At 56.7% G+C, this 27,950-nt stretch overlaps 2 protein-coding genes across 2 annotated transcripts in view; both read left to right on the top strand.

Annotated features, from left to right (window-relative positions):
• Positions 1–241, top strand: part of MUC6 (mucin 6, oligomeric mucus/gel-forming) — a gene marked incomplete at its 3' end in the record, with an annotated part of 54,349 nt that extends 54,108 nt beyond the window's left edge. Inside the window, exon 39 of the mRNA XM_083840262.1 lies at positions 198–241. Within this exon, the coding sequence (XP_083696388.1) occupies positions 198–241 (44 nt within the window). The remainder of the gene's footprint in view (positions 1–197) is intronic.
• Positions 1–27,449, top strand: LOC310900883 (uncharacterized protein). Its single transcript, XM_083839539.1, has 13 exons — positions 1–1,564; positions 3,020–3,436; positions 6,636–7,052; positions 8,697–9,113; positions 10,516–10,932; positions 12,862–13,278; positions 14,923–15,339; positions 16,742–17,158; positions 19,089–19,505; positions 21,150–21,566; positions 24,139–24,555; positions 25,472–25,888; positions 27,033–27,449. The coding sequence occupies exons 1-13, from the start codon at positions 852–854 to the stop codon at positions 27,310–27,312; spliced, it is 5,580 nt and encodes a 1,859-aa protein (XP_083695665.1). The 5' UTR covers positions 1–851; the 3' UTR covers positions 27,313–27,449.
• The last annotated feature ends 501 nt before the right edge of the window (positions 27,450–27,950 follow it).

Genomic DNA, 27,950 nt, shown 5'->3' on the forward strand with positions numbered 1-27,950 from the left:
TACAACAAAACGCTCAGCAAGAAGGTGATGGCTGCAGGTTTCAGAACAAGCCATTCCTCAGAGCCTGGGTGTGCTGGTGGGAGGTGAGGAGTGATTGCCTTCGCTTCACTTGTGTGTCTCTTTTTCTTGTTTTTCCTTCAGTTCTCCTACTGTCCCTGTGTTGACACTTGAATTCTTCCTCTCTTTTGCCTTTCCAGTTGACGGTCCCTTTCTACCTGAAGGGGAGCGAACTAGAGTGTGAGTAGGGCTTAGCAGGCTCTTGGGATGAAATCCTGATAGTGTGGTGTTGTGGTTTAACCCGGCCGGCAGCTAAGCACCACGCAGCCGTTCACTCACCCTCCCCTCCGTCTCAGGGATGGGGGAGAGAGTCAGAAACAAATGAAGCCTGTGGGATGAGATAAAGAAATTTTATTAGGACAGAAAAGAGAGGAAAAATAATAACAGTGATAATAGTACTAGTACTACTACCGTGTACAAAGCAAGTGATGCAAAATGCAATTGCTCACTACCCGCAGACCGATGCCCAGCCTATCCCCGAGCAGCCGGTTCCCCCACACAGGCCAGCCCCCCACATAATTGTTCAGCATGACATCAGGTGGGATGGAAGACCCCTTTGGCCAGCTGGGGTCAGCTGGCCTGGGTCCGTCCCCTCCCAGCTCCTGCTGCACGCCCAGCCTGCCCGCTGGCAGGACGGTGAGAGAAGCTGAAAAGTCCTTGGCTTGGTGTAAGCACTGCTCTGCAACAATTAAAACACTGGTATGTTATCAACATTATTCCCATCCTAAATCCCAAACACAGCACCATACCAGCTACCAGGAAAATGAACTCTTTCCTAGCCAAAACTAGGACATATGGCTGTCATTTTGGCTCCTCTTCCAGACAGAAGCAGAGGGTGCCGAGCTGCTGGAGGGCAGCCTTGGGGCGCTGTCCTTGTGCCACCCTTGTGGGGAGAAGCAGGATGGGGAGGGGAAGGGCAGCAGCCCCTGGCCTATCCCTCCCTCTTGCCCAGCGAGACTCGGGGCTGCACGCTCCTACCTTCCTTGCCTTTGGGTCCGTCCTGGGGCACCTGCCCAGGGAACAGCGCTCCTGCTCTGCCTGCCCCTCCTGCCCTGCCACCCTCAGTCCCCCTGTACTTTCCTCCCGCCAGCCTCCACCCCCGAAAAGACAACGGTGCCACACATCGTGCCGCCCGTGAGCACGGAGAAGACCACGCCGGCCACGTCTGCCAGCAGCACCTCCAAGACGTCCGTGCCCAGCGAGGCCAGCCCTGCCAGCAGCCCAGCAGTGCCACTGCCAAGGACGCCGCCTGCCCCCAGCAGCCCTCTCAGCACCAGGCTGCCATCTGCCGCCCCTTCCACAGCCTCCTCCCCGTCGCCCCCAAGCTCCCGGCCAAAGCCCACGCCTACGACCCTGAGGCCCAAGCCCTCTCCCCCGAGGACCAGTGCTCCCACAGAGTCGCCTGCGTCCTCCGCACCCTCCACAGCCAGAACCAGCCCGCTGCCCTCGGCTGCGTCCTCCCCATTCTCAACTGTGTCCTCAGCAGCGCCGAGCTCCTCGCACCCTGGTAAGGCTCCCTCCTGCCATTCCCTTTTCCCCTCCCGCCCTTCCCAGTTCTCACTTTCATTACTACGATAAAATTCAAACCCCTTGACAGCCACCCTCTGTTCCCACTGCTTTTAGCATTGTCTCCTCAAACCCCTTGACAGCCACCCTCTGTTCCCACTGCTTTTAGCATTGTCTCCCTGTGACCTGTTTTCCATTTTCCAAGATCTTTATCCTAACTTTTGTTGCTGAGCCTGATGTCAAATGGTGTGGAACAGCCCCTGGGTGAGTTTGGGCCCCCTGTGCTGGCTGTGTCCCCTCCCAGCTCCTTGTGCACCCCCAGGCTCCTCACTGGCAGGGCAGCATCAGAATCACAGAATCATTAAGGTTGGAAGAGACCTCCAAATCGTCTGATCCAACCGTCCCGCTACCACCAACGTCACCCACCAAACCATGTCCCCAAGCACCACGTCCAACCTCTCCTTGAACAACCCCAGGGACGGTGACTCCACCTCCTCCCTGGGCAACCCGTCCCAATGCCTGACTGCTCTTTCTGAGAAGAAATGGCTCCTCATTTCCAGCCTGAACCTCCCCTGGCGCAACTTGAGGCCTTTCCCTCTAGTCCTGTCACTGGTTATCTGCAAGAAGAGGCCGACCCCCAGCTCCCCACAGCTTCCTTTCAGGCAGTTGCAGAGAGCAATGAGGTCTCCCCTGAGCCTCCTCTTCCCCAGACTAAACAACCCCAGTGCCCTCAGCCGCTCCTCACAGGACTTGTGTCCCAGGCCCTTCACCAGCTTCACAGCCCTGCTCTGGACACGCTCCAGGGCCTCAGTGTCCTTCTTGTAGTGAGGGGCCCAAAGCTGAACACAGCACTCGAGGTGCGGCCTCACCAGAGCCGAGTACAGGGGGACGATCACTTCCCTGGTCCTGCTGGCTGCACTAGTCCTGACACAAGGCAGGATGCCGCTGGTCTTCGTTGCCACCTGGGCACACTGCTGGCTCGTGTTCAGGCGAGCATCAATCAACACCCCCAGATCCTTTCCCCCTGCACAGCTTTGCAGCCGCTCTGCCCCAAGCCTGTAGCACTGCATGGGGTTGGTGTGGCCAAAGTGCAGGACCCGGCACTTGGCCATGTTGAACCTCATCCCATTGGCCTCTGCCCATCGACCCATCCTGCCCAGGTCCCTCTGCAGGCCCTTCCTACCCTCCGACAGATCGACACTGCCCCCCAACTTGGTGTCATCTGCAAACCTACTGAGGGTGCACTGAATTCCCTCATCTAAGTCATCAATAAAGATATTAAAGAGGCTTGCAGCAGGCAGATGATATCCCATACCATTGTCTTGGACTCCGAGAGACACACAATGAGATGCTGCCCTTCCATGGAGACTCAGAGGGTGCTGAGCTGCTGGAGGGCAGCCCTGGGGCACTGTCACACTCTGCCACCCTCAGTCCCCCTGTGCTTTCCTCCCGCCAGCCTCCACCCCCAAGAAGACAACGGTGCCACACGTCGTGCCGCCCGTGAGCACGGAGAAGACCACCCCGGCCACGTCTGCCAGCAGCACCTCCAAGACGTCCGTGCCCAGCGAGGCCAGCCCCGCCAGCAGCCCAGCAGTGCCACTGCCAAGGACGCCGCCTGCCCCCAGCAGCCCTCTCAGCACCAGGCTGCCATCTGCCGCCCCTTCCACAGCCTCCTCCCCGTCGCCCCCAAGCTCCCGGCCAAAGCCCACGCCTACGACCCTGAGGCCCAAGCCCTCTCCCCCGAGGACCAGTGCTCCCACAGAGTCGCCTGCATCCTCCGCACCCTCCACAGCCAGAACCAGCCCGCTGCCCTCGGCTGCGTCCTCCCCCTTCTCAACTGTGTCCTCAGCAGCGCCGAGCTCCTCACACCCAGGTAAGGCTCCCTCCTTTCTTCCCTCTGCTCCACGTGCCCTTTATTGGGAAGACAAATGCCATCATTCTTTTTATCCCTCTTTTCTCTCTGTTTACCCCAACATTTATCGCTCACCCTGATGTCAAATGGTGTGGAACAGCCCCTGAGTGAGTTTGGGCCAGCTGTATTCCCTGGCATGCCAGAGAAAAGGGCACCAGGGGGATACCCCCTAGAGGGTGGTGGAGCCTCTGCCCTGTGGCTGTCAGGCAGAGGTAGGGGTCTAAAAAGACAAAGAGGGTTAGAAGCGAGTCCCAGTTCAGTGTCATGGGCAACCCCTTTCTCTATCCACCTCGCTTCTCCAGGTGCCCCTCCATAATAGATTTGGAGGATCTTGAAGGATAGGTAGGCAAGGATGTGGTGGGTGGCCCGCCTGTGAGGTCACATAGGAAGAGGCAGTCGACACCATGCCTCATGACTGCTTCCGAAAGGAAGAGAGAAGGGTAATTGTAGTAGGAGATTCCCTTCTGAGAGGAACAGAGGGCCCAATATGCAGAGTTGACCCTCATTGAAGGGAAGTCTGCAGTCTACCTGGAGCTCAGATCAGGGATATCACCAGGACGCTCCCCAGCCTGGTGTGCTCAGCACGCTACTACCCGCTACTGATCTTCCAGATGGGTGGGGAGGAAGCTGCATCCTGTAGTCTGAGGGGAATGAAGAAAGACTTCAAGGCCTTGGGATGGTTGGTGAAAGAGTCTGGGGCACAAGTCATTTTCTCTTCCCTCCTTCCATTCTGGGCTGATGACATGGGATGGAATAGAAGGATCCAGTCCATAAATGATTGGCTGTGTGACTGGTGCTACAGGCAGGTCTTTGGTTCTTTGATACGGTCTAGTTTTATAAGACTCCAGGCCTGACAGTAATACATGGGAAAGGTTTATCTCACAGGGGCAAAAGGGTTCTGGGACAGGAATCAGCAGGGCTCATTTGGAGACCTTTAAACTAGATCCGAAGGGGGAGGGGGTTGTAGCTGGGCTCGCACCAGTGGAGCAGCGCCCTAGCAGTGATGAAGACCGGGAGGCCTCCCACCCTCCTAGGGTGAAATCGGCGTGCTCAGCTCGCTCTCTGAAGTGCCTGTACACCAATGCATGTAGCATGGGGAATAAGCAGGAGGAGTTAGAAATCCATGTTCGGTCAGAAGATTTTGATCTGGTGGCACTTACAGAGACATGGTGGGACAGCTCACGTGACTGGAATGTGGCCATGGATGGGTATGTCCTGCTCAGGAAAGACAGGCCAGCAAGGCGCGGTGGCAGAGTTGCTCTTTGCATGAGAGAGCAACTACTTGTATTGAGTACTGTCCAGGGGTGGATGAGGAGCGATTTGAGTCTGTGGATGAGAATTAAGGGGCAGGCCGGCATGGGGGATAGTGTTGTGGGTGTCTATTACAGGCCACCAGATCAGGATGGGGAAGTTGGCGAGGCCTTCTACAGGCAGCCGGTAGCATCCTCATGAGCCCAGGCCCTGGTTATTGTGGGGGATTTTAACTACCCTGACATTTGCTGGAAGGCCTACTCAGCCAGCCATCCGCAGTCCAGGAGGTTCCTTCAGTGTGCTGATGATAACTTGCTGATGCAAATGGTGGATGTGCCAACTAGGAGAGGAGCACTGCTGGATCTTGTCCTCACTAACAGGGAGGGGCTGGCTGACGCGGTGAAGGTTGAGGGCAGCCTTGGTTGCAGAGTCCATGAGGTGGTCGAGTTCAGGATTTCATGTGGCAGGAACAGAGTACTGAGCAGAATCGCAAACCTGGTCTTCAGTAGGGCCCACTTTGGCCTTTTCAAGCAGCTGCTAGGGGAAATCCCAAAAGACAAGGTACTTGAAGGAAAAGGGGCCCAAGACAGTTGGTTAGTGTTCAAGGACTGCTTCTTCTGAGCTCAAGATCAGAGCATCCCAACAGGTAAGAAGTCAGGAAAGAGAGCCAGGAGACCTGCATGGTTAAGCAGGGAACTGCTGGGCAAACTCAAGTGGAAGAGGAGAGTCTACAGATCATGGAAGGAGGGGCTGGCGACTTGGGAGGAATAAGCCTGTTGTCAGAGGATGTAGGGATGCAACTAGAAAGCTAAGGCCTCCTCAAAATTAAAACATGCAAGAGGGGTCAACGACAACAGAAAGGGCTTCTTCAAATACATTGCGGATAAACCTACCTCTAGAGGCAATGTAGGCCCAGAAATGAATGAGGTTGGTGCCCTGGTGACAGAAGATAAAGCGGAGTTACTGAATGCCTTCTTTGTCTCTGTCTGTATGCCAGAGGCTCTCCTAAGGAGCCCTGTACCCCTGAGGCCTCAGAGGAAGTTGAAATAAAGGAGTTTGCCTCGGCTGATGATGGCTGTGTTAAGGACAGGTTAAGCAAGCCAGACATCCATACGTCCATTGGTCCTGATGGGCTGCACCCGCAGGTGCAGACGGAGCAGGCAGAAGTCATTGCTAGTCCTCCTCTGGAGTGTTTCTAATACACCCAAGTCCCTCCTGGGCTGGAGACCCCAGAGTTGAGCTGAGAAGTTTCTCTGCCCCTGAGTGAGTAGGGTAAGGGTAGGCAAGAGGTATGGAGGGGACAGACCTGGCACAGCTTACAGCAAGAGCCCAGCGAGGCATTCCTTACCATACGACAAAACGCTCAGCAAGAAGATGAGGGTTGCAGGTTGCAAAATGAGCAATTCCTCAGAGCCTGGGTGGTCCTGGGTGTGCTGGTGGGAGGTGGGGAGTGACTGCCTTTGCTTCACTTGGGGGTTGGTTTCTTTCTCTTGTTTTTCCTTCAGTTCTCCCAGTGTCCATGTTTGACGTGTGAGGTTTTCCTCTCTCTTGACTTTCTGTTATTTGGCCCCTTTCCTGCTGAGGGGGGAGCAAGAGAGAGAATGAGTGGGGCTCAGCCACCAGCTGGGGTGAACTCACCATGTATTGCCTTCTCCTTGGCCTTGAGGGCATCCTCTACCCTCTAGGTTATGGGGGCATTGCGCTGCAGCAAAGGTCTCCCTTGGAACACACAGTGCCCGGCTTGCAGCAGGCAGATGATATCTCATGCCATTGTCTTGGGATCCGAGAGAATCACAACGAGATATTACTCCTCCAGGGATATTCAGAGGGTGCAGAGCTGCTGGAGGGCAGCCTCGTGGTGCTGTCACTCTCTACCACCCTCAGTCCCCCTGTACTTTCCTCCCGCCAGCCTCCACCCCCAAGAAGACAACGGTGCCACACATCGTGCCGCCCGTGAGCACGGAGAAGACCACCCCGGCCACGTCTGCCAGCAGCACCTCCAAGACGTCCGTGCCCAGCGAGGCCAGCCCCGCCAGCAGCCCAGCAGTGCCACTGCCAAGGACGCCGCCTGCCCCCAGCAGCCCTCTCAGCACCAGGCTGCCATCTGCCGCCCCTTCCACAGCCTCCTCCCCGTCGCCCCCAAGCTCCCGGCCAAAGCCCACGCCTACGACCCTGAGGCCCAAGCCCTCTCCCCCGAGGACCAGTGCTCCCACAGAGTCGCCTGCGTCCTCCGCACCCTCCACAGCCAGAACCAGCCCGCTGCCCTCGGCTGCGTCCTCCCCCTTCTCAACTGTGTCCTCAGCAGCGCCGAGCTCCTCGCACCCTGGTAAGGCTCCCTCCTGCCCCTTCCTCTTCTCTGCTTGCCATTTATTGGGAAGACAAATGCCACTATTCTTTATATCCCTCTTTACTCCCCCTTCATCTCAACATTTATCACTGACCCTGATGTCAAATGGTGTGGAACAGCCCCTGGGTGAGTTTGGGCCCCCTGTGCTGGCTGCGTCCCCTCCCAGCTCCTTGTGCGCCCCCAGGCTCCTCACGGGCAGGGCAGCATCAGAAGCAAAGTCCTTGACTCTGTGTGAGCACTGCTCAGCAGCAGCTGAAATGTCAGCGTTTTCTCTACATTATGCCTATGCTATATCAAAAACACTTCACCACAGAGGCTATTTGATGAAAATGGAGTGTATCATAGCTGAAAAATATGACAGAGGGCCTCTCTCTTTCCCTCTCTGCTGTCCAACAAGTGGACAAGGATTAGAGAAGAGGTATGGAGGGGACAGAGCTTACCGCAAGAGCCCAGCGAGGCATTCCTTACCGTACAACAAAATGCTCAGCGAGAAGGTGATGGCTGCAGGTTTCAGAACGAGCCATTCCTCAGAGCCTGGGTGTGCTGGTGGGAGGTGGGGAGTGATTGCCTTTGCTTCACTTCAGCATTGGTTTCTTTTCCTTGTTTTCTTTTTTCTTTAGTTCTTGCACCGTATGTGTTTTGATGCTTGAGTTCTTCCTCCCTCTTGCTTTTTTTGTCAGCCCCCTTCCTCCTGAGGGGGAGCAAACGAGAGTGTGAGTAGGGCTTAGCAGGCTCTTGGGATGAAATCCTGATAGTGTGGTGTTGTGGTTTAACCCGGCCGGCAGCTAAGCACCACGCAGCCGTTCACTCACCCTCCCCTCCGTCTCAGGGATGGGGGAGAGAGTCAGAAACAAATGAAGCCTGTGGGATGAGATAAAGAAATTTTATTAGGACAGAAAAGAAAGGAAAAGTAATAACAGTGATAACAGTACTAGTACTAGTACCATGTACAAAGCAAGCGATGCAAAATGCAATTGCTCACTACCCGCAGACCGATGCCCAGCCTATCCCCGAGCAGCCGGTTCCCCCACACCGGCCAGCCCCCCACATAATTGTTCAGCATGACATCAGGTGGGATGGAAGACCCCTTTGGCCAGCTGGGGTCAGCTGGCCTGGGTCCGTCCCCTCCCAGCTCCTGCTGCACGCCCAGCCTGCCCGCTGGCAGGACGGTGAGAGAAGCTGAAAAGTCCTTGGCTTGGTGTAAGCGCTGCTCTGCAACAATTAGAACACTGGTATGTTATCAACATTATTCCCATCCTAAATCCCAAACACAGCACCATACCAGCTACCAGGAAAATGAACTCTTTCCTAGCCAAAACTAGGACATATGGCTGTCATTTTGGCTCCTCTTCCAGACAGAAGCAGAGGGTGCCGAGCTGCTGGAGGGCAGCCTTGGGGCGCTGTCCTTGTGCCACCCTTGTGGGGAGAAGCAGGATGGGGAGGGGAAGGGCAGCAGCCCCTGGCCTATCCCTCCCTCTTGCCCAGCGAGACTCGGGGCTGCACGCTCCTACCTTCCTTGCCTTTGGGTCCGTCCTGGGGCACCTGCCCAGGGAACAGCGCTCCTGCTCTGCCTGCCCCTCCTGCCCTGCCACCCTCAGTCCCCCTGTACTTTCCTCCCGCCAGCCTCCACCCCCAAGAAGACAACGGTGCCACACATCGTGCCGCCCGTGAGCACGGAGAAGACCACCCCGGCCACGTCTGCCAGCAGCACCTCCAAGACGTCCGTGCCCAGCGAGGCCAGCCCCGCCAGCAGCCCAGCAGTGCCACTGCCAAGGACGCCGCCTGCCCCCAGCAGCCCTCTCAGCACCAGGCTGCCATCTGCCGCCCCTTCCACAGCCTCCTCCCCGTCGCCCCCAAGCTCCCGGCCAAAGCCCACGCCTACGACCCTGAGGCCCAAGCCCTCTCCCCCGAGGACCAGTGCTCCCACAGAGTCGCCTGCGTCCTCCGCACCCTCCACAGCCAGAACCAGCCCGCTGCCCTCGGCTGCGTCCTCCCCCTTCTCAACTGTGTCCTCAGCAGCGCCGAGCTCCTCACACCCAGGTAAGGCTCCCTCCTGCCCTTCCCCCTGCTCTGCCTGCCCTTCCCAGTTCTCACCTTTCTTTGTACAGGGAAATCCAAACCCCTTGACAGCTACCCTCTGTGCATGCTGCTTTTGGCATTGTCTCCCTGTGATCTGTGTCCCCTTTCCAAGTTCTTTATCCCAACTTTTGTTGCTGAGCCTGATGTCAAATGGTGTGGAACAGCCCCTGGGTGAGTTTGGGCCCCCTGTGCTGGCTGTGTCCCCTCCCAGCTCCTTGTGCACCCCCAGGCTCCTCACGGGCAGGGCAGCATCAGAATCACAGAATCATTAAGGTTGGAAGAGACCTCCAAATCGTCTGATCCAACCGTCCCGCTACCACCAACGTCACCCACCAAACCATGTCCCCAAGCACCACGTCCAACCTCTCCTTGAACAACCCCAGGGACGGTGACTCCACCTCCTCCCTGCGCAACCCGTTCCAATGCCTGACTGCTCTTTCTGAGAAGAAATGGCTCCTCATTTCCAGCCTGAACCTCCCCTGGCGCAACTTGAGGCCTTTCCCTCTAGTCCTGTCACTGGTTATCTGCAAGAAGAGGCCGACCCCCAGCTCCCCACAGCTTCCTGTCAGGCAGTTGCAGAGAGCAATGAGGTCTCCCCTGAGCCTCCTCTTCCCCAGACTAAACAACCCCAGTGCCCTCAGCCGCTCCTCACAGGACTTGTGTCCCAGGCCCTTCACCAGCTTCACAGCCCTGCTCTGGACACGCTCCAGGGCCTCGGTGTCCTTCTTGTAGTGAGGGGCCCAAAGCTGAACACAGCACTCGAGGTGCGGCCTCACCAGAGCTGAGTACAGGGGGACGATCACCTCCCTGCTCCTGCTGGCTGCACTAGTCCTGACACAAGGCAGGATGCCACTGGTCTTCTTGGCCACCTGGGCACACTGCTGGCTCGTGTTCAGGCGAGCATCAATCAGCACCCCCAGATCCTTTCCCCCTGCAAAGCTTTGCAGCCACTCTGCCCCAAGCCTGTAGCACTGCATGGGGTTGGTGTGGCCAAAGTGCAGGACCCGGCACTTGGCCATGTTGAACCTCATCCCGTTGGCCTCTGCCCATCGATCCATCCTGCCCAGGTCCCTCTGCAGGCCCTTCCTACCCTCCGGCAGATGGACACTGCCCCCCAACTTGGTGTCATCTGCAAACCTACTGAGGGTGCACTCAATTCCCTCATCCAAGTCATCAATAAAGATAATAAAGAGGCTTGCAGCAGGCAGATGATATCCCATACCATTGTCTTGGACCCCAAGAGAAACACAATGAGATGCTGCCCTTCCATGGAGACTCAGAGGGTGCTGAGCTGCTGGAGGGCAGCCCTGGGGCACTGTCACCCTCTGCCACCCTCAGTCCCCCTGTGCTTTCTTCCCGCCAGCCTCCACCCCCAAGAAGACAACGGTGCCACACATCGTGCCGCCCGTGAGCACGGAGAAGACCACCCCGGCCACGTCTGCCAGCAGCACCTCCAAGACGTCCGTGCCCAGCGAGGCCAGCCCCGCCAGCAGCCCAGCAGTGCCACTGCCAAGGACGCCGCCTGCCCCCAGCAGCCCTCTCAGCACCAGGCTGCCATCTGCCGCCCCTTCCACAGCCTCCTCCCCGTCGCCCCCAAGCTCCCGGCCAAAGCCCACGCCTACGACCCTGAGGCCCAAGCCCTCTCTCCCGAGGACCAGTGCTCCCACAGAGTCGCCTGCGTCCTCCGCACCCTCCACAGCCAGAACCAGCCCGCTGCCCTCGGCTGCGTCCTCCCCCTTCTCAACTGTGTCCTCAGCAGCACCGAGCTCCTCGCACCCAGGTAAGGCTCCCTCCTGCCCCTTCCTCTTCTCTGCTTGCCATTTATTGGGAAGACAAATGCCACTATTCTTTATATCCCTCTTTACTCCCCCTTCATCTCAACATTTATCACTGACCCTGATGTCAAATGGTTTGGGAACAGCCCCTGGGTGAGTTTGGGCCCCCTGTGCTGGCTGTGTCCCCTCCCAGCTCCTTGTGCGCCCCCAGGCTCCTCACAGGCAGGGCAGCATCAGAAGCAGAGAAGTCCTTGACTCTGTGTGAGCACTGCTCAGCAGCAACAGAAATGTCACCGTTTTCTCTACATTATGCCCATCTTATATGAAGAACACATCACCACAGAGGCCCTTGTTGATGAAAATTAACGGTATCACAGCTGAAAAACAGTGCAAAGGCCTTCTCTGCTTCTCTCTCGTGCATTCATAGAGTATTTGGGACAGGAAGGATCCTTCAAGATCACCTAATCCGAACCCCCTGCCATGGGCAGGGACACCTCCCACTAGACCAAGTTGCTCCAATCCCCATCCCAGCCAGCCTTAAGCACTTCCAGGGATGGGGCATCCCCAGCTTTTCACGGAATCACAGAATGGGTGAGGTCGGAAGGGAGCTCTGGAGGGCACCCAGTCCAACCTGCCCTGCTCAGCAGGGTCACCCAGAGCACTTGGCACAGGATTGCATCCAGGTGGTTCTGAATATCTCCAGAGCAACCTGGCTGGGCAACCGGTTCCCACGTTCACCCTTTGTTCACCAACCTTTTCACCCTCTCAGTACAGAAGTGTGTTCTCGTATTCAGCTGGAGTGTCCCGTGGTTCAGTTTGTGCCCGTTGCCTCTTGTCCTGTCACTGGGCACCACTGAAAAGAGCCTGGTCCCAACCTCTTGACACCCTCCCTTCTGGTGTTTACACACCCCAGTAAGCTCCCTCTCAGCCTTCTCTTCTCCACACTACACAGTCCAGGCTCTCACAGACCCTCCTTGTAGGACAGATGCTGCAGTCCCCTCCTCACCTTAGCAGCCCCCTCTGTTGGACTCAATCCAGGAGCTCCATGGCCTGCAGCGAGTTGCCCTTTCTGGGCAACCTGTTCCAGTGCCACACTCAGAGTAAAGACTCTTCCAAATAATCTAAGTTCATATTTAACTTTTTTTTTTTTTAAAACAATTCTTCTTTGTCCTATCACTCGACTCCCTGACAAAGAGTCCCTCTCCAGCTTTCCTGCAGCCCCCTTTAGGTACTATAAGGCCACAATAGGGTCTCCCCAGAGCCTTCTCTTCTCCAGGCTGAGCAACCCCAGCTCCCTCAGCCTGTCTTCATAGGAGAGGTGCTCTAGCTCTCCGGGCATCCTTACGGCCCTCCTCTGGAGTTGTTCTAATACACCCAAGTCCCTCCTGGGCTGGAGACCCCAGAGTTGAGCTGAGAAGTTTCTCTGCCCCTGAGTGAGTAGGGTAAGGGTAGGCAAGAGGTATGGAGGGGACAGACCTGGCACAGCTTACAGCAAGAGCCCAGCGAGGCATTCCTTACCATACGACAAAACGCTCAGCAAGACGATGAGGGTTGCACGGTTCAGAATGAGCCATTCCTCAGAGCCTGGGTGGTCCTGGGTGTGCTGGTGGGAGGTGGGGAGTGACTGCCTTTGCTTCACTTGGGGCTTGGTTTCTTTTTCTTATTTTTCCTTCCGTTCTTGCACCGTCTGTGTTTTGATGCTTGAGTTTTTCCTCTCTTTTGCCTTTCCACTTGTTGGCTCTTTTCCGAATGAAGTGGGAATAAGAGAGAATGAGTGGGGCTTAGCAGACATTTAGGATCAAATCATGAGAGTATGACCTTCATTTTAGCTCTTCTTCCAGGCAGTACCAGAGGGTGCTGAGCTGCTGGAGGGCAGCCCTGGGGCGCTGTCACGCTCTGCCACCCTCAGTCCCCCTGTGCTTTCCTCCCGGCAGCCTCCACCCCCGAAAAGACAACGGTGCCACACATCGTGCCGCCCGTGAGCACGGAGAAGACCACCCCGGCCACGTCTGCCAGCAGCACCTCCAAGACGTCCGTGCCCAGCGAGGCCAGCCCCGCCAGCAGCCCAGCAGTGCCACTGCCAAGGACGCCGCCTGCCCCCAGCAGCCCTCTCAGCACCAGGCTGCCATCTGCCGCCCCTTCCACAGCCTCCTCCCCGTCGCCCCCAAGCTCCCGGCCAAAGCCCACGCCTACGACCCTGAGGCCCAAGCCCTCTCCCCCGAGGACCAGTGCTCCCACAGAGTCGCCTGCGTCCTCCGCACCCTCCACAGCCAGAACCAGCCCGCTGCCCTCGGCTGCGTCCTCCCCCTTCTCAACTGTGTCCTCAGCAGCGCCAAGCTCCTCGCACCCTGGTAAGGCTCCCTCCTTCCTTCCCTCTGCTCCACGTGCCCTTTATTGGGAAGACAAATGCCACTATTCTTTATATCCTTCTTTACTCCCCCTTCATCTCAACATTTATCGCTTACCCTGACGTCAAATGGTTTGGAACAGCCCCTGGGTGAGTTTGGGCCCCCTGTGCTGGCTGCGTCCCCTCCCAGCTCCTTGTGCACCCCCAGGCTCCTCACGGGCAGGGCAGCATCAGAAGCAGAGGAGTCCTTGACTCTGTGTGAGCACTGCTCAGCAGCAGCTGAAATGTCAGCGTTTTCTCTACATTATGCCTATGCTACATCAAACACAGAGGCTACGTGATGACAATGAACTGTATCACAGCTGAAAAATATGACAGAGGCCCTGTCTCTTTCTTGGCCCCTCAGCGAGTAGGCTCGAGGTGTGCATGAGGTATGGAGGGGACAGAGCTGGCAGAGCTTACCGCAAGAGCCCAGCGAGGCATTCCTTACCGTACAACAAAATGCTCAGCGAGAAGGTGATGGCTGCAGGTTTCAGAACGAGCCACTCCTCAGAGCCTGGGTGTGCTGGTGGGAGGTGGGGAGTGATTGCCTTTGCTTCACTTCAGCATTGGTTTCTTTTCCTTGTGTTTTTTTTTTTTTCTTTAGTTCTTGCACCGTATGTGTTTTGATGAATGAGTTCTTCCTCCCTCTTGCTTTTTTGTCAACCCCCTTCCTCCTGAGGGGGAGCGAACAAGAGTGTGAGTAGGGCTTAGCAGGCTCTTGGGATGAAATCCTGATAGTGTGGTGTTGTGGTTTAACCCAGCCGGCAGCTAAGCACCACGCAGCCGTTCACTCACCCTCCCCTCCGTCTCAGGGATGGGGGAGAGAGTCAGAAACAAATGAAGCCTGTGGGATGAGATAAAGAAATTTTATTAGGACAGAAAAGAAGGGAAAAGTAATAACAGTGATAACAGTACTAGTACTAGTACTGTGTACAAAGCAAGTGATGCAAAATGCAATTGCTCACTACCCGCAGACCGATGCCCAGCCTATCCCCGAGCAGCCGGTTCCCCCACACCGGCCAGCCCCCCACATAATTGTTCAGCATGACATCAGGTGGGATGGAAGACCCCTTTGGCCAGCTGGGGTCAGCTGGCCTGGGTCCGTCCCCTCCCAGCTCCTGCTGCACGCCCAGCCTGCCCGCTGGCAGGACGGTGAGAGAAGCTGAAAAGTCCTTGGCTTGGTGTAAGCGCTGCTCTGCAACAATTAAAACACTGGTATGTTATCAACATTATTCCCATCCTAAATCCCAAACACAGCACCATACCAGCTACCAGGAAAATGAACTCTTTCCTAGCCAAAACTAGGACATATGGCTGTCATTTTGGCTCCTCTTCCAGACAGAAGCAGAGGGTGCCGAGCTGCTGGAGGGCAGCCTTGGGGCGCTGTCCTTGTGCCACCCTTGTGGGGAGAAGCAGGATGGGGAGGGGAAGGGCAGCAGCCCCTGGCCTATCCCTCCCTCTTGCCCAGCGAGACTCGGGGCTGCACGCTCCTACCTTCCTTGCCTTTGGGTCCGTCCTGGGGCACCTGCCCAGGGAACAGCGCTCCTGCTCTGCCTGCCCCTCCTGCCCTGCCACCCTCAGTCCCCCTGTGCTTTCCTCCCGCCAGCCTCCACCCCCGAAAAGACAACGGTGCCACACATCGTGCCGCCCGTGAGCACGGAGAAGACCACCCCGGCCACGTCTGCCAGCAGCACCTCCAAGACGTCCGTGCCCAGCGAGGCCAGCCCCGCCAGCAGCCCAGCAGTGCCACTGCCAAGGACGCCGCCTGCCCCCAGCAGCCCTCTCAGCACCAGGCTGCCATCTGCCGCCCCTTCCACAGCCTCCTCCCCGTCGCCCCCAAGCTCCCGGCCAAAGCCCACGCCTACGACCCTGAGGCCCAAGCCCTCTCCCCCGAGGACCAGTGCTCCCACAGAGTCGCCTGCGTCCTCCGCACCCTCCACAGCCAGAACCAGCCCGCTGCCCTCGGCTGCGTCCTCCCCCTTCTCAACTGTGTCCTCAGCAGCGCCGAGCTCCTCACACCCAGGTAAGGCTCCCTCCTGCCCTTCCCCCTGCTCTGCCTGCCCTTCCCAGTTCTCACCTTTCTTTGTACAGGGAAATCCAAACCCCTTGACAGCTACCCTCTGTGCATGCTGCTTTTGGCATTGTCTCCCTGTGATCTGTGTCCCCTTTCCAAGTTCTTTATCCCAACTTTTGTTGCTGAGCCTGATGTCAAATGGTGTGGAACAGCCCCTGGGTGAGTTTGGGCCCCCTGTGCTGGCTGTGTCCCCTCCCAGCTCCTTGTGCACCCCCAGGCTCCTCACGGGCAGGGCAGCATCAGAATCACAGAATCATTAAGGTTGGAAGAGACCTCCAAATCGTCTGATCCAACCGTCCCGCTACCACCAACGTCACCCACCAAACCATGTCCCCAAGCACCACGTCCAACCTCTCCTTGAACAACCCCAGGGACGGTGACTCCACCTCCTCCCTGCGCAACCCGTTCCAATGCCTGACTGCTCTTTCTGAGAAGAAATGGCTCCTCATTTCCAGCCTGAACCTCCCCTGGCGCAACTTGAGGCCTTTCCCTCTAGTCCTGTCACTGGTTATCTGCAAGAAGAGGCCGACCCCCAGCTCCCCACAGCTTCCTGTCAGGCAGTTGCAGAGAGCAATGAGGTCTCCCCTGAGCCTCCTCTTCCCCAGACTAAACAACCCCAGTGCCCTCAGCCGCTCCTCACAGGACTTGTGTCCCAGGCCCTTCACCAGCTTCACAGCCCTGCTCTGGACACGCTCCAGGGCCTCGGTGTCCTTCTTGTAGTGAGGGGCCCAAAGCTGAACACAGCACTCGAGGTGCGGCCTCACCAGAGCTGAGTACAGGGGGACGATCACCTCCCTGCTCCTGCTGGCTGCACTAGTCCTGACACAAGGCAGGATGCCACTGGTCTTCTTGGCCACCTGGGCACACTGCTGGCTCGTGTTCAGGCGAGCATCAATCAGCACCCCCAGATCCTTTCCCCCTGCAAAGCTTTGCAGCCGCTCTGCCCCAAGCCTGTAGCACTGCATGGGGTTGGTGTGGCCAAAGTGCAGGACCCGGCACTTGGCCATGTTGAACCTCATCCCGTTGGCCTCTGCCCATCGATCCATCCTGCCCAGGTCCCTCTGCAGGCCCTTCCTACCCTCCGGCAGATGGACACTGCCCCCCAACTTGGTGTCATCTGCAAACCTACTGAGGGTGCACTCAATTCCCTCATCCAAGTCATCAATAAAGATAATAAAGAGGCTTGCAGCAGGCAGATGATATCCCATACCATTGTCTTGGACCCCAAGAGAAACACAATGAGATGCTGCCCTTCCATGGAGACTCAGAGGGTGCTGAGCTGCTGGAGGGCAGCCCTGGGGCACTGTCACCCTCTGCCACCCTCAGTCCCCCTGTGCTTTCTTCCCGCCAGCCTCCACCCCCAAGAAGACAACGGTGCCACACATCGTGCCGCCCGTGAGCACGGAGAAGACCACCCCGGCCACGTCTGCCAGCAGCACCTCCAAGACGTCCGTGCCCAGCGAGGCCAGCCCCGCCAGCAGCCCAGCAGTGCCACTGCCAAGGACGCCGCCTGCCCCCAGCAGCCCTCTCAGCACCAGGCTGCCATCTGCCGCCCCTTCCACAGCCTCCTCCCCGTCGCCCCCAAGCTCCCGGCCAAAGCCCACGCCTACGACCCTGAGGCCCAAGCCCTCTCTCCCGAGGACCAGTGCTCCCACAGAGTCGCCTGCGTCCTCCGCACCCTCCACAGCCAGAACCAGCCCGCTGCCCTCGGCTGCGTCCTCCCCCTTCTCAACTGTGTCCTCAGCAGCACCGAGCTCCTCGCACCCAGGTAAGGCTCCCTCCTGCCCCTTCCTCTTCTCTGCTTGCCATTTATTGGGAAGACAAATGCCACTATTCTTTATATCCCTCTTTACTCCCCCTTCATCTCAACATTTATCACTGACCCTGATGTCAAATGGTTTGGGAACAGCCCCTGGGTGAGTTTGGGCCCCCTGTGCTGGCTGCGTCCCCTCCCAGCTCCTTGTGCGCCCCCAGGCTCCTCACAGGCAGGGCAGCATCAGAAGCAGAGAAGTCCTTGACTCTGTGTGAGCACTGCTCAGCAGCAACAGAAATGTCACCGTTTTCTCTACATTATGCCCATCTTATATGAAGAACACATCACCACAGAGGCCCTTGTTGATGAAAATTAACGGTATCACAGCTGAAAAACAGTGCAAAGGCCTTCTCTGCTTCTCTCTCGTGCATTCATAGAGTATTTGGGACAGGAAGGATCCTTCAAGATCACCTAATCCGAACCCCCTGCCATGGGCAGGGACACCTCCCACTAGACCAAGTTGCTCCAATCCCCATCCCAGCCAGCCTTAAGCACTTCCAGGGATGGGGCATCCCCAGCTTTTCACGGAATCACAGAATGGGTGAGGTCGGAAGGGAGCTCTGGAGGGCACCCAGTCCAACCTGCCCTGCTCAGCAGGGTCACCCAGAGCACTTGGCACAGGATTGCATCCAGGTGGTTCTGAATATCTCCAGAGCAACCTGGCTGGGCAACCGGTTCCCACGTTCACCCTTTGTTCACCAACCTTTTCACCCTCTCAGTACAGAAGTGTGTTCTCGTATTCAGCTGGAGTGTCCCGTGGTTCAGTTTGTGCCCGTTGCCTCTTGTCCTGTCACTGGGCACCACTGAAAAGAGCCTGGTCCCAACCTCTTGACACCCTCCCTTCTGGTGTTTACACACCCCAGTAAGCTCCCTCTCAGCCTTCTCTTCTCCACACTACACAGTCCAGGCTCTCACAGACCCTCCTTGTAGGACAGATGCTGCAGTCCCCTCCTCACCTTAGCAGCCCCCTCTGTTGGACTCAATCCAGGAGCTCCATGGCCTGCAGCGAGTTGCCCTTTCTGGGCAACCTGTTCCAGTGCCACACTCAGAGTAAAGACTCTTCCAAATAATCTAAGTTCATATTTAACTTTTTTTTTTTTTTAAAACAATTCTTCTTTGTCCTATCACTCGACTCCCTGACAAAGAGTCCCTCTCCAGCTTTCCTGCAGCCCCCTTTAGGTACTATAAGGCCACAATAGGGTCTCCCCAGAGCCTTCTCTTCTCCAGGCTGAGCAACCCCAGCTCCCTCAGCCTGTCTTCATAGGAGAGGTGCTCTAGCTCTCCGGGCATCCTTACGGCCCTCCTCTGGAGTTGTTCTAATACACCCAAGGCCCTCCTGGGCTGGAGACCCCAGAGTTGAGCTGAGAAGTTTCTCTGCCCCTGAGTGAGTAGGGTAAGGGTAGGCAAGAGGTATGGAGGGGACAGACCTGGCACAGCTTACAGCAAGAGCCCAGCGAGGCATTCCTTACCATACGACAAAACGCTCAGCAAGACGATGAGGGTTGCACGGTTCAGAATGAGCCATTCCTCAGAGCCTGGGTGGTCCTGGGTGTGCTGGTGGGAGGTGGGGAGTGACTGCCTTTGCTTCACTTGGGGCTTGGTTTCTTTTTCTTATTTTTCCTTCCGTTCTTGCACCGTCTGTGTTTTGATGCTTGAGTTTTTCCTCTCTTTTGCCTTTCCACTTGTTGGCTCTTTTCCGAATGAAGTGGGAATAAGAGAGAATGAGTGGGGCTTAGCAGACATTTAGGATCAAATCATGAGAGTATGACCTTCATTTTAGCTCTTCTTCCAGGCAGTACCAGAGGGTGCTGAGCTGCTGGAGGGCAGCCCTGGGGCGCTGTCACGCTCTGCCACCCTCAGTCCCCCTGTGCTTTCCTCCCGGCAGCCTCCACCCCCGAAAAGACAACGGTGCCACACATCGTGCCGCCCGTGAGCACGGAGAAGACCACCCCGGCCACGTCTGCCAGCAGCACCTCCAAGACGTCCGTGCCCAGCGAGGCCAGCCCCGCCAGCAGCCCAGCAGTGCCACTGCCAAGGACGCCGCCTGCCCCCAGCAGCCCTCTCAGCACCAGGCTGCCATCTGCCGCCCCTTCCACAGCCTCCTCCCCGTCGCCCCCAAGCTCCCGGCCAAAGCCCACGCCTACGACCCTGAGGCCCAAGCCCTCTCCCCCGAGGACCAGTGCTCCCACAGAGTCGCCTGCGTCCTCCGCACCCTCCACAGCCAAAACCAGCCCGCTGCCCTCGGCTGCGTCCTCCCCCTTCTCAACTGTGTCCTCAGCAGCGCCAAGCTCCTCGCACCCTGGTAAGGCTCCCTCCTTCCTTCCCTCTGCTCCACGTGCCCTTTATTGGGAAGACAAATGCCACTATTCTTTATATCCTTCTTTACTCCCCCTTCATCTCAACATTTATCGCTTACCCTGACGTCAAATGGTTTGGAACAGCCCCTGGGTGAGTTTGGGCCCCCTGTGCTGGCTGCGTCCCCTCCCAGCTCCTTGTGCACCCCCAGGCTCCTCACGGGCAGGGCAGCATCAGAAGCAGAGGAGTCCTTGACTCTGTGTGAGCACTGCTCAGCAGCAGCTGAAATGTCAGCGTTTTCTCTACATTATGCCTATGCTACATCAAACACAGAGGCTACGTGATGACAATGAACTGTATCACAGCTGAAAAATATGACAGAGGCCCTGTCTCTTTCTTGGCCCCTCAGCGAGTAGGCTCGAGGTGTGCATGAGGTATGGAGGGGACAGAGCTGGCAGAGCTTACCGCAAGAGCCCAGCGAGGCATTCCTTACCGTACAACAAAATGCTCAGCGAGAAGGTGATGGCTGCAGGTTTCAGAACGAGCCACTCCTCAGAGCCTGGGTGTGCTGGTGGGAGGTGGGGAGTGATTGCCTTTGCTTCACTTCAGCATTGGTTTCTTTTCCTTGTGTTTTTTTTTTTTTCTTTAGTTCTTGCACCGTATGTGTTTTGATGAATGAGTTCTTCCTCCCTCTTGCTTTTTTGTCAACCCCCTTCCTCCTGAGGGGGAGCGAACAAGAGTGTGAGTAGGGCTTAGCAGGCTCTTGGGATGAAATCCTGATAGTGTGGTGTTGTGGTTTAACCCGGCCGGCAGCTAAGCACCACGCAGCCGTTCACTCACCCTCCCCTCCGTCTCAGGGATGGGGGAGAGAGTCAGAAACAAATGAAGTCTGTGGGATGAGATAAAGAAATTTTATTAGGACAGAAAAGAAGGGAAAAGTAATAACAGTGATAACAGTACTAGTACTAGTACTGTGTACAAAGCAAGTGATGCAAAATGCAATTGCTCACTACCCGCAGACCGATGCCCAGCCTATCCCCGAGCAGCCGGTTCCCCCACACCGGCCAGCCCCCCACATAATTGTTCAGCATGACATCAGGTGGGATGGAAGACCCCTTTGGCCAGCTGGGGTCAGCTGGCCTGGGTCCGTCCCCTCCCAGCTCCTGCTGCACGCCCAGCCTGCCCGCTGGCAGGACGGTGAGAGAAGCTGAAAAGTCCTTGGCTTGGTGTAAGCGCTGCTCTGCAACAATTAAAACACTGGTATGTTATCAACATTATTCCCATCCTAAATCCCAAACACAGCACCATACCAGCTACCAGGAAAATGAACTCTTTCCTAGCCAAAACTAGGACATATGGCTGTCATTTTGGCTCCTCTTCCAGACAGAAGCAGAGGGTGCCGAGCTGCTGGAGGGCAGCCTTGGGGCGCTGTCCTTGTGCCACCCTTGTGGGGAGAAGCAGGATGGGGAGGGGAAGGGCAGCAGCCCCTGGCCTATCCCTCCCTCTTGCCCAGCGAGACTCGGGGCTGCACGTTCCTACCTTCCTTGCCTTTGGGTCCGTCCTGGGGCACCTGCCCAGGGAACAGCGCTCCTGCTCTGCCTGCCCCTCCTGCCCTGCCACCCTCAGTCCCCCTGTGCTTTCCTCCCGCCAGCCTCCACCCCCAAGAAGACAACGGTGCCACACGTCGTGCCGCCCGTGAGCACGGAGAAGACCACCCCGGCCACGTCTGCCAGCAGCACCTCCAAGACGTCCGTGCCCAGCGAGGCCAGCCCCGCCAGCAGCCCAGCAGTGCCACTGCCAAGGACGCCGCCTGCCCCCAGCAGCCCTCTCAGCACCAGGCTGCCATCTGCCGCCCCTTCCACAGCCTCCTCCCCGTCGCCCCCAAGCTCCCGGCCAAAGCCCACGCCTACGACCCTGAGGCCCAAGCCCTCTCCCCCGAGGACCAGTGCTCCCACAGAGTCGCCTGCGTCCTCCGCACCCTCCACAGCCAGAACCAGCCCGCTGCCCTCGGCTGCGTCCTCCCCCTTCTCAACTGTGTCCTCAGCAGCGCCGAGCTCCTCACACCCAGGTAAGGCTCCCTCCTGCCCTTCCCCCTGCTCTGCCTGCCCTTCCCAGTTCTCACCTTTCTTTGTACAGGGAATTGCGAACCCCTTGACAGCCACCCTCTGTGCCTGCTGCTTTTGGCATTGTCTCCCTGCAATCTGTGTCCCCTTTCTCAAGTCCTTTATCCCAACTTTTTTTGGTCAGCTTTATATCAAATGGTGTGGAATAGCTCGTGTGAATTTTGGCCACCTGCAGAATAAGGATTACAGTATCCTGGAATCCTAGAATTATCCAGGTTGGAAAAGACCTGAAAAGTGATCTAATCCAACCTTTAACCTGGTACTGACAAATACACCACTAAACCATGCTACTACCTTCTACATGTACAGGTGTCTGGACGACTTCCCCTGACGGTGACTCCGCTTCCCTGGGCAGTCCGTTCCAGTGCCAAATAATTCTTTCCATAAAGAAATTTCTCCTAATACCCAATCTTAACCTCCTGTGGTACACCTTGTGGCCATTTCCCCTCATCTCATCACTTGGTGCTTGGGAGAAGAGCTCGATCCACATCTCGCTACAACCTCCTTTAAGGTCATTGTAGCGTGGTATAAGGTCTTCTCTGAGCCTCCTTTTCTTCAGGCTAAACAACCTCAGCTCTCTCAGTAGCTCCTCATAGGACCTGTACTCCAGGCCCCTCACCAGCTTTGTAGCCCTTCTCTGGACACTCTCCAGGCCCTCAATGTCCTTCTTGGAGTGAGGGGCCCAAAACTGAACACAGTAATCGAGGTGCGGCCTCAACCACAGCCGAGTACAGGGGTCAGTCACTTCCTTTGCCCTGCTGGCCACGCTGTTTCTGACACAAGCCAGGATGCCGTTGGCCTTCTTGGCCACCTGAGCCCACCGCTGGTATCATTCAGCCAGCTGTTGAACAATCCCCCCGGGTCTCTTCCCACTGGCATCTTTCCAGCCACTCTGCCCCCAGCCTGTAGCACTGCTTGGGGTTGTTGTGCCCCAAGTGTAGGACCCGGCCCTTGCCCTTGTTGAACCTCACCTCGTTGGCCTCAGCCCATTGGCCCAGCCTGTCCTGATCCCTCCAGATCCCTCCTACCCTTGAGCAGATCAACACTTGCACCTAACTTGGTGTCGTCTGCAACCTGAGGGTGCACTCTATCCCCTCATCCAGATCACTGACCTTAAAGAGAACTGGCCCCAGTGCTGAGCCCTGGGGACACCACTTGTGACTGGCCACCAACTGGATTTACCTCCATTTACCACAACTCTTTGGGCCCGACTCTTTTAACCCATCGAAGCGTATACCCATCCAGGTCTTGGAATGCCAGATTCTTCAGGAGAAGGCAGTGGGAAACGGTGTCAAAAGCCTTCCTGAAGTCTAGGTAGACCACATCCCTCATCCACTGAGCACTTCAACTTGTAGAAGGAGATCAGGTTCATCAAGCAGGACCTGCCTTTGGTAAACCCATGCTGGCAGGGCCTGATCACCTGGGTGTCCTGCAAGTGCTGTGTGATGGCACTCCAGATAATCTGCTCCACAAGCTCCCCCAGCACCAAGGTCACACTGACGGGCCTGTAGTTCCCCGGGTCCTCCTTCCAGCCCTTCTCGGAGCTGGGCGTCCCATTTGCTAGCCGCTGGTCAACGGGGCTGTCCCCTGGTAGCCAGGAGTGCTGGTAACTGATGGAAAGTGGCTTGGGGAGCACTTCTGCCAGGTCCCTAAGTACCCTTGGGGTGATCCCATCTGGCCCCAGAGACTTGAGGACATCTAAAAGTGGAGCAGAAGGTCGCTGAGCATTTCCTCGTGGAGTCTGAGGGGTCCGTTCTGCTCCCCGTCTCTAAAAACCACCTCAGGGGGCTGAGAACCTGTGGAACAACTGGGTTGAGTTGTTCAAAAGCAGAGAAGTCCTGGACTGTGAGTGAGCACTGCTCAGCAACACCTCAAACATCAATGTTTTCTCAACATTATGCACATCCGAAATCGAAAACACATCACCATAGACAATACTGTGATGAAAACGGAGTGTATCACAGCTGAAAACCATGAAAAGACCTTCTCTCTTTCTCTGTCTGCTCCCCAGCAAGTGGGCTCAGGGTGCGCATGAGGTATGGAGGGGACAGACCTGGCACAGCTTACAGCAAGAGCCCAGCGAGGCATTCCTTACCATACGACAAAACGCTCAGCAAGAAGATGAGGGCGGCAGGTTTTAGAATGAGCCCATTCCTCAGAGCCTGGGTGGTCCTGGGTGTGCTAGTGGGCGTTAGGGAATGATTGCCTTTGCTTCACTTTGGTGTTGGTTTCTTTTTCTTTTTTTTTTTTTTCTCTTCAGTACTTGCACCGTCCATGTTTTTAAACGAGGTTTTCCTCCCTCTTCCTTTCTGGTTGTCAGCCCCCTTCCTGCTGAAGGGGAGCAAACAAGAGCGTAAGTGGGGCTTAGCAGGCTCTTGGGATGAAATAATGATAGTATGGCCTTCATTTTAGCTCCTTTTCCAGGCAGTACCAGAGGGTGCTGAGCTGCTGGACGGCAGCCCTGGGGTGCTGTGACCCTCTGCCACCCTCAGTCCCCCTGTGCTTTCCTCCTGCCAGCCTCCACCCCCAAGAAGACAACGGTGCCACACATCGTGCCGCCCGTGAGCACGGAGAAGACCACCCCGGCCACGTCTGCCAGCAGCACCTCCAAGATGTCCGTGCCCAGCGAGGCCAGCCCCGCCAGCAGCCCAGCAGTGCCACTGCCAAGGACGCCGCCTGCCCCCAGCAGCCCTCTCAGCACCAGGCTGCCATCTGCCGCCCCTTCCACAGCCTCCTCCCCGTCGCCCCCAAGCTCCCGGCCAAAGCCCACGCCTACGACCCTGAGGCCCAAGCCCTCTCCCCCGAGGACCAGTGCTCCCACAGAGTCGCCTGCGTCCTCCGCACCCTCCACAGCCAGAACCAGCCCGCTGCCCTCGGCTGCGTCCTCCCCATTCTCAACTGTGTCCTCAGCAGCGCCGAGCTCCTCGCACCCTGGTAAGGCTCCCTCCTTTCTTCCCTCTGCTCCACGTGCCCTTTATTAGGAAGACAAATGCCACGGTTCTTTATATCCCTCTTTACTCCCCCTTCATCTCAACATTTATCGCTCACCCTGACGTCAAATGGTTTGGAACAGCCCCTGGGTGAGTTTGGGCCCCCTGTGCTGGCTGTGTCCCCTCCCAGCTCCTTGTGCACTCCCAGGCTCCTCGCTGGCAGGGCAGCATCAGAAGCAGAGGAGTCCTTGACTCGGTGTGAGCACTGCTCAGCAGCAGCTGAAATGTCAGCGTTTTCTCTACATTGTGGACATCTGAAATCGGAAACACATCACCATAGATGATAATGTGATGAAAACAGAGTGTATCACAGCTGAAAACCAAGACAAAGACCTTCTCTGTTTCTCTGTCTGTTCCCCAGCAAGTGGGCTCGGGGTGAACGTGAAGTAGGGAGGGGACAGACCTGGCACAGCTTACAGCAAGAGCCCAGCGAGGCATTCCTTACCGTACAACAAAACGCTCAGCAAGACGATGAGGGTTGCAGGTTGCAGAATGAGCCATTCCTCAGAGCCTGGGTGGTCCTGGGTGTGCTGGTGGGAGGTGGGGAGGGATTGCCTTTGCTTCAGTTGGGGCTTGGTTTCTTTTTCTTATTTTTCCTTCCGTTCTTGCACCGTCTGTGTTTTGATGCTTGAGTTTTTCCTCTCTTTTACCTTTCCCGTTGTCGGCCCTTTCCGTATGAAGTGGGAATGAGAGAGAATGAGTGGGGCTTAGCAGACATTTAGGATCAAATCATGAGAGTATGACCTTCATTTTAGCTCCTCTTCCAGGCAGTACCAGAGGGTGCTGAGCTGCTGGAGGGCAGCCCTGGGGCACTGTCACACTCTGCCACCCTCAGTCCCCCTGTGCTTTCCTCCCGCCAGCCTCCACCCCCAAGAAGACAACGGTGCCACACATCGTGCCGCCCGTGAGCACGGAGAAGACCACCCCGGCCACGTCTGCCAGCAGCACCTCCAAGATGTCCGTGCCCAGCGAGGCCAGCCCCGCCAGCAGCCCAGCAGTGCCACTGCCAAGGACGCCGCCTGCCCCCAGCAGCCCTCTCAGCACCAGGCTGCCATCTGCCGCCCCTTCCACAGCCTCCTCCCCGTCGCCCCCAAGCTCCCGGCCAAAGCCCACGCCTACGACCCTGAGGCCCAAGCCCTCTCCCCCGAGGACCAGTGCTCCCACAGAGTCGCCTGCGTCCTCCGCACCCTCCACAGCCAGAACCAGCCCGCTGCCCTCGGCTGCGTCCTCCCCCTTCTCAACTGTGTCCTCAGCAGCGCCGAGCTCCTCACACCCAGGTAAGGTTCCCTCCTGCCCTTCCCCCTGCTCTGCCTGCCCTTCCCAGTTCTCACCTTTATTACTATGATAAAATACAAACCCCTTGGTCGCCACCTGCCATGTCCGCTGCTTTTGGCATTTTCTCCCTTCGACCTGTGTCCTCTTTCCAAGATCTTTATCCCAACTTTTGTTGCTGAGCCTGATGTCAAACAGTGTGGAACAGCCCCTGGGTGAGTTTGGGCCACCCATGCTGGATGTGTTCCTTCCCCGCTCCCTCTGCACCCCCAGACTCCTCACTGGCAGGGCAGCATCAGAAGCAGAGAAGTCCTTGACTCCATGAGCACTGCTCAGCCACACCTCAAACTTCAGTGTTTTCTAAATATTGTGCCCATCTTAAATTAATAACACATCCCCATAAAATGCTATTACGATGAAAATTAATGTTATTGTGGCTGTAAAGCATGACAAAGACTTTTGTTATTTCTGTCATCTCTCGAGCAAGGGGGCAAGGGTTGGAGAAGAGGTAGGGAGGGGACAGAGCTGGCACAGCTTACAGCAAGAGCCCAGCGAGGCATTCCTTACCGTACAACAAAACGCTCAGCAAGAAGATGAGGGTGGCAGGGTTCAGAACGAGCCATTCCTCAGAGCCTGGGTGGTCCCGGCTGTGCTGGTGGGAGGTGGGGAGTGATTGCCTTTGCTTGACTTGGGGGTTATTTTATTTTTCTTCAGGTCTTGCACTGCCTGCATTTTGATGCATGAGTGTTTTCTCTCTCTTACCCTTCTGGATGTTTTCCAGTTTCTTCCTGAGGATGAGCAAGTGAGGGGCTTAATGGGACTTAGTATTCAGCTGGAGTGAACTCACCTTAGGCTGGCCTTCGTTTTGGTTCTTCTTCCAGACAGAAGCAGAGGGTGCCGAGCTGCTGGAGGGCAGCCTTGGGGCGCTGTCCTTGTGCCACCCTTGTGGGGAGAAGCAGGATGGGGAGGGGAAGGGCAGCAGCCCCTGGCCTATCCCTCCCTCTTGCCCAGCGAGACTCGGGGCTGCACGCTCCTACCTTCCTTGCCTTTGGGTCTGTCCTGGGGCACCTGCCCAGGGAACAGCGCTCCTGCTCTGCCTGTCCCTCCTGCCCTGCCACCCTCAGTCCCCCTGTGCTTTCCTCCCGGCAGCCTCCACCCCCAAGAAGACAACGGTGCCACACATCGTGCCGCCCGTGAGCACGGAGAAGACCACCCCAGCCACGTCTGCCAGCAGCACCTCCAAGACGTCCGTGCCCAGCGAGGCCAGCCCCGCCAGCAGCCCAGCAGTGCCACTGCCAAGGACGCCGCCTGCCCCCAGCAGCCCTCTCAGCACCAGGCTGCCATCTGCCGCCCCTTCCACAGCCTCCTCCCCGTCGCCCCCAACAAAGCCCATACCTACGACCTTCATTCCCACTTTTACCTCCTCTGAGAGTACCACTTATTCCTCCCCCTCACCAAACACCACAGTTTCTTTTACTCCACGTGGTGAAACATTTTCAGTAGCACTTCCAACTTCTGTGTCTTCCAAATCCACTCCAGTTGCGATCCCAAGTGCGTTACCTACAACTGTGTTTGCTCCCAGTTTTGTTACCACTGCTTCTACAGAGATCCCTTCCGTTGAGCAGACTTCTATCCGAACAACTACACTAACAACCAGGCGTACCACATCTTCTCTTTCTGTTACTTCTGAACTTTCAACATCCTTTTCTTCTGTTAGACCAGCTGCAGTACCACAAGGTAAAGTGTTTCTTTAGTTTATCCTGCTTTGTTGCTTAGTACATCTTTCGTTTCATACGTATTAATTTTTGAGACATTACATATTCTTTTGCGATGTCACATTTTGCTTGTACACATTGACTGTATCTTTCACTTTTATCATTACTGCGTTTTGTTTTTTAATACATATAGTTGTGTCGGTGTCTTCGTTTTCGTAACAGCAGCTTCCTGCAATGTTTTGATGCATACACTAAAAACATGAATTAAGGCTGACAGGACACTTAGCAGAGAGAAGGTCATAGGATCAATTTCAGTTTAAAAATCTTATTTTAATGGTGTAAGAAAGATACT

Source organism: Anser anser (genome assembly GCF_964211835.1).
Source record: "Anser anser genome assembly, chromosome: 5".
Taxonomy (NCBI): Eukaryota; Metazoa; Chordata; class Aves; order Anseriformes; family Anatidae; genus Anser; species Anser anser.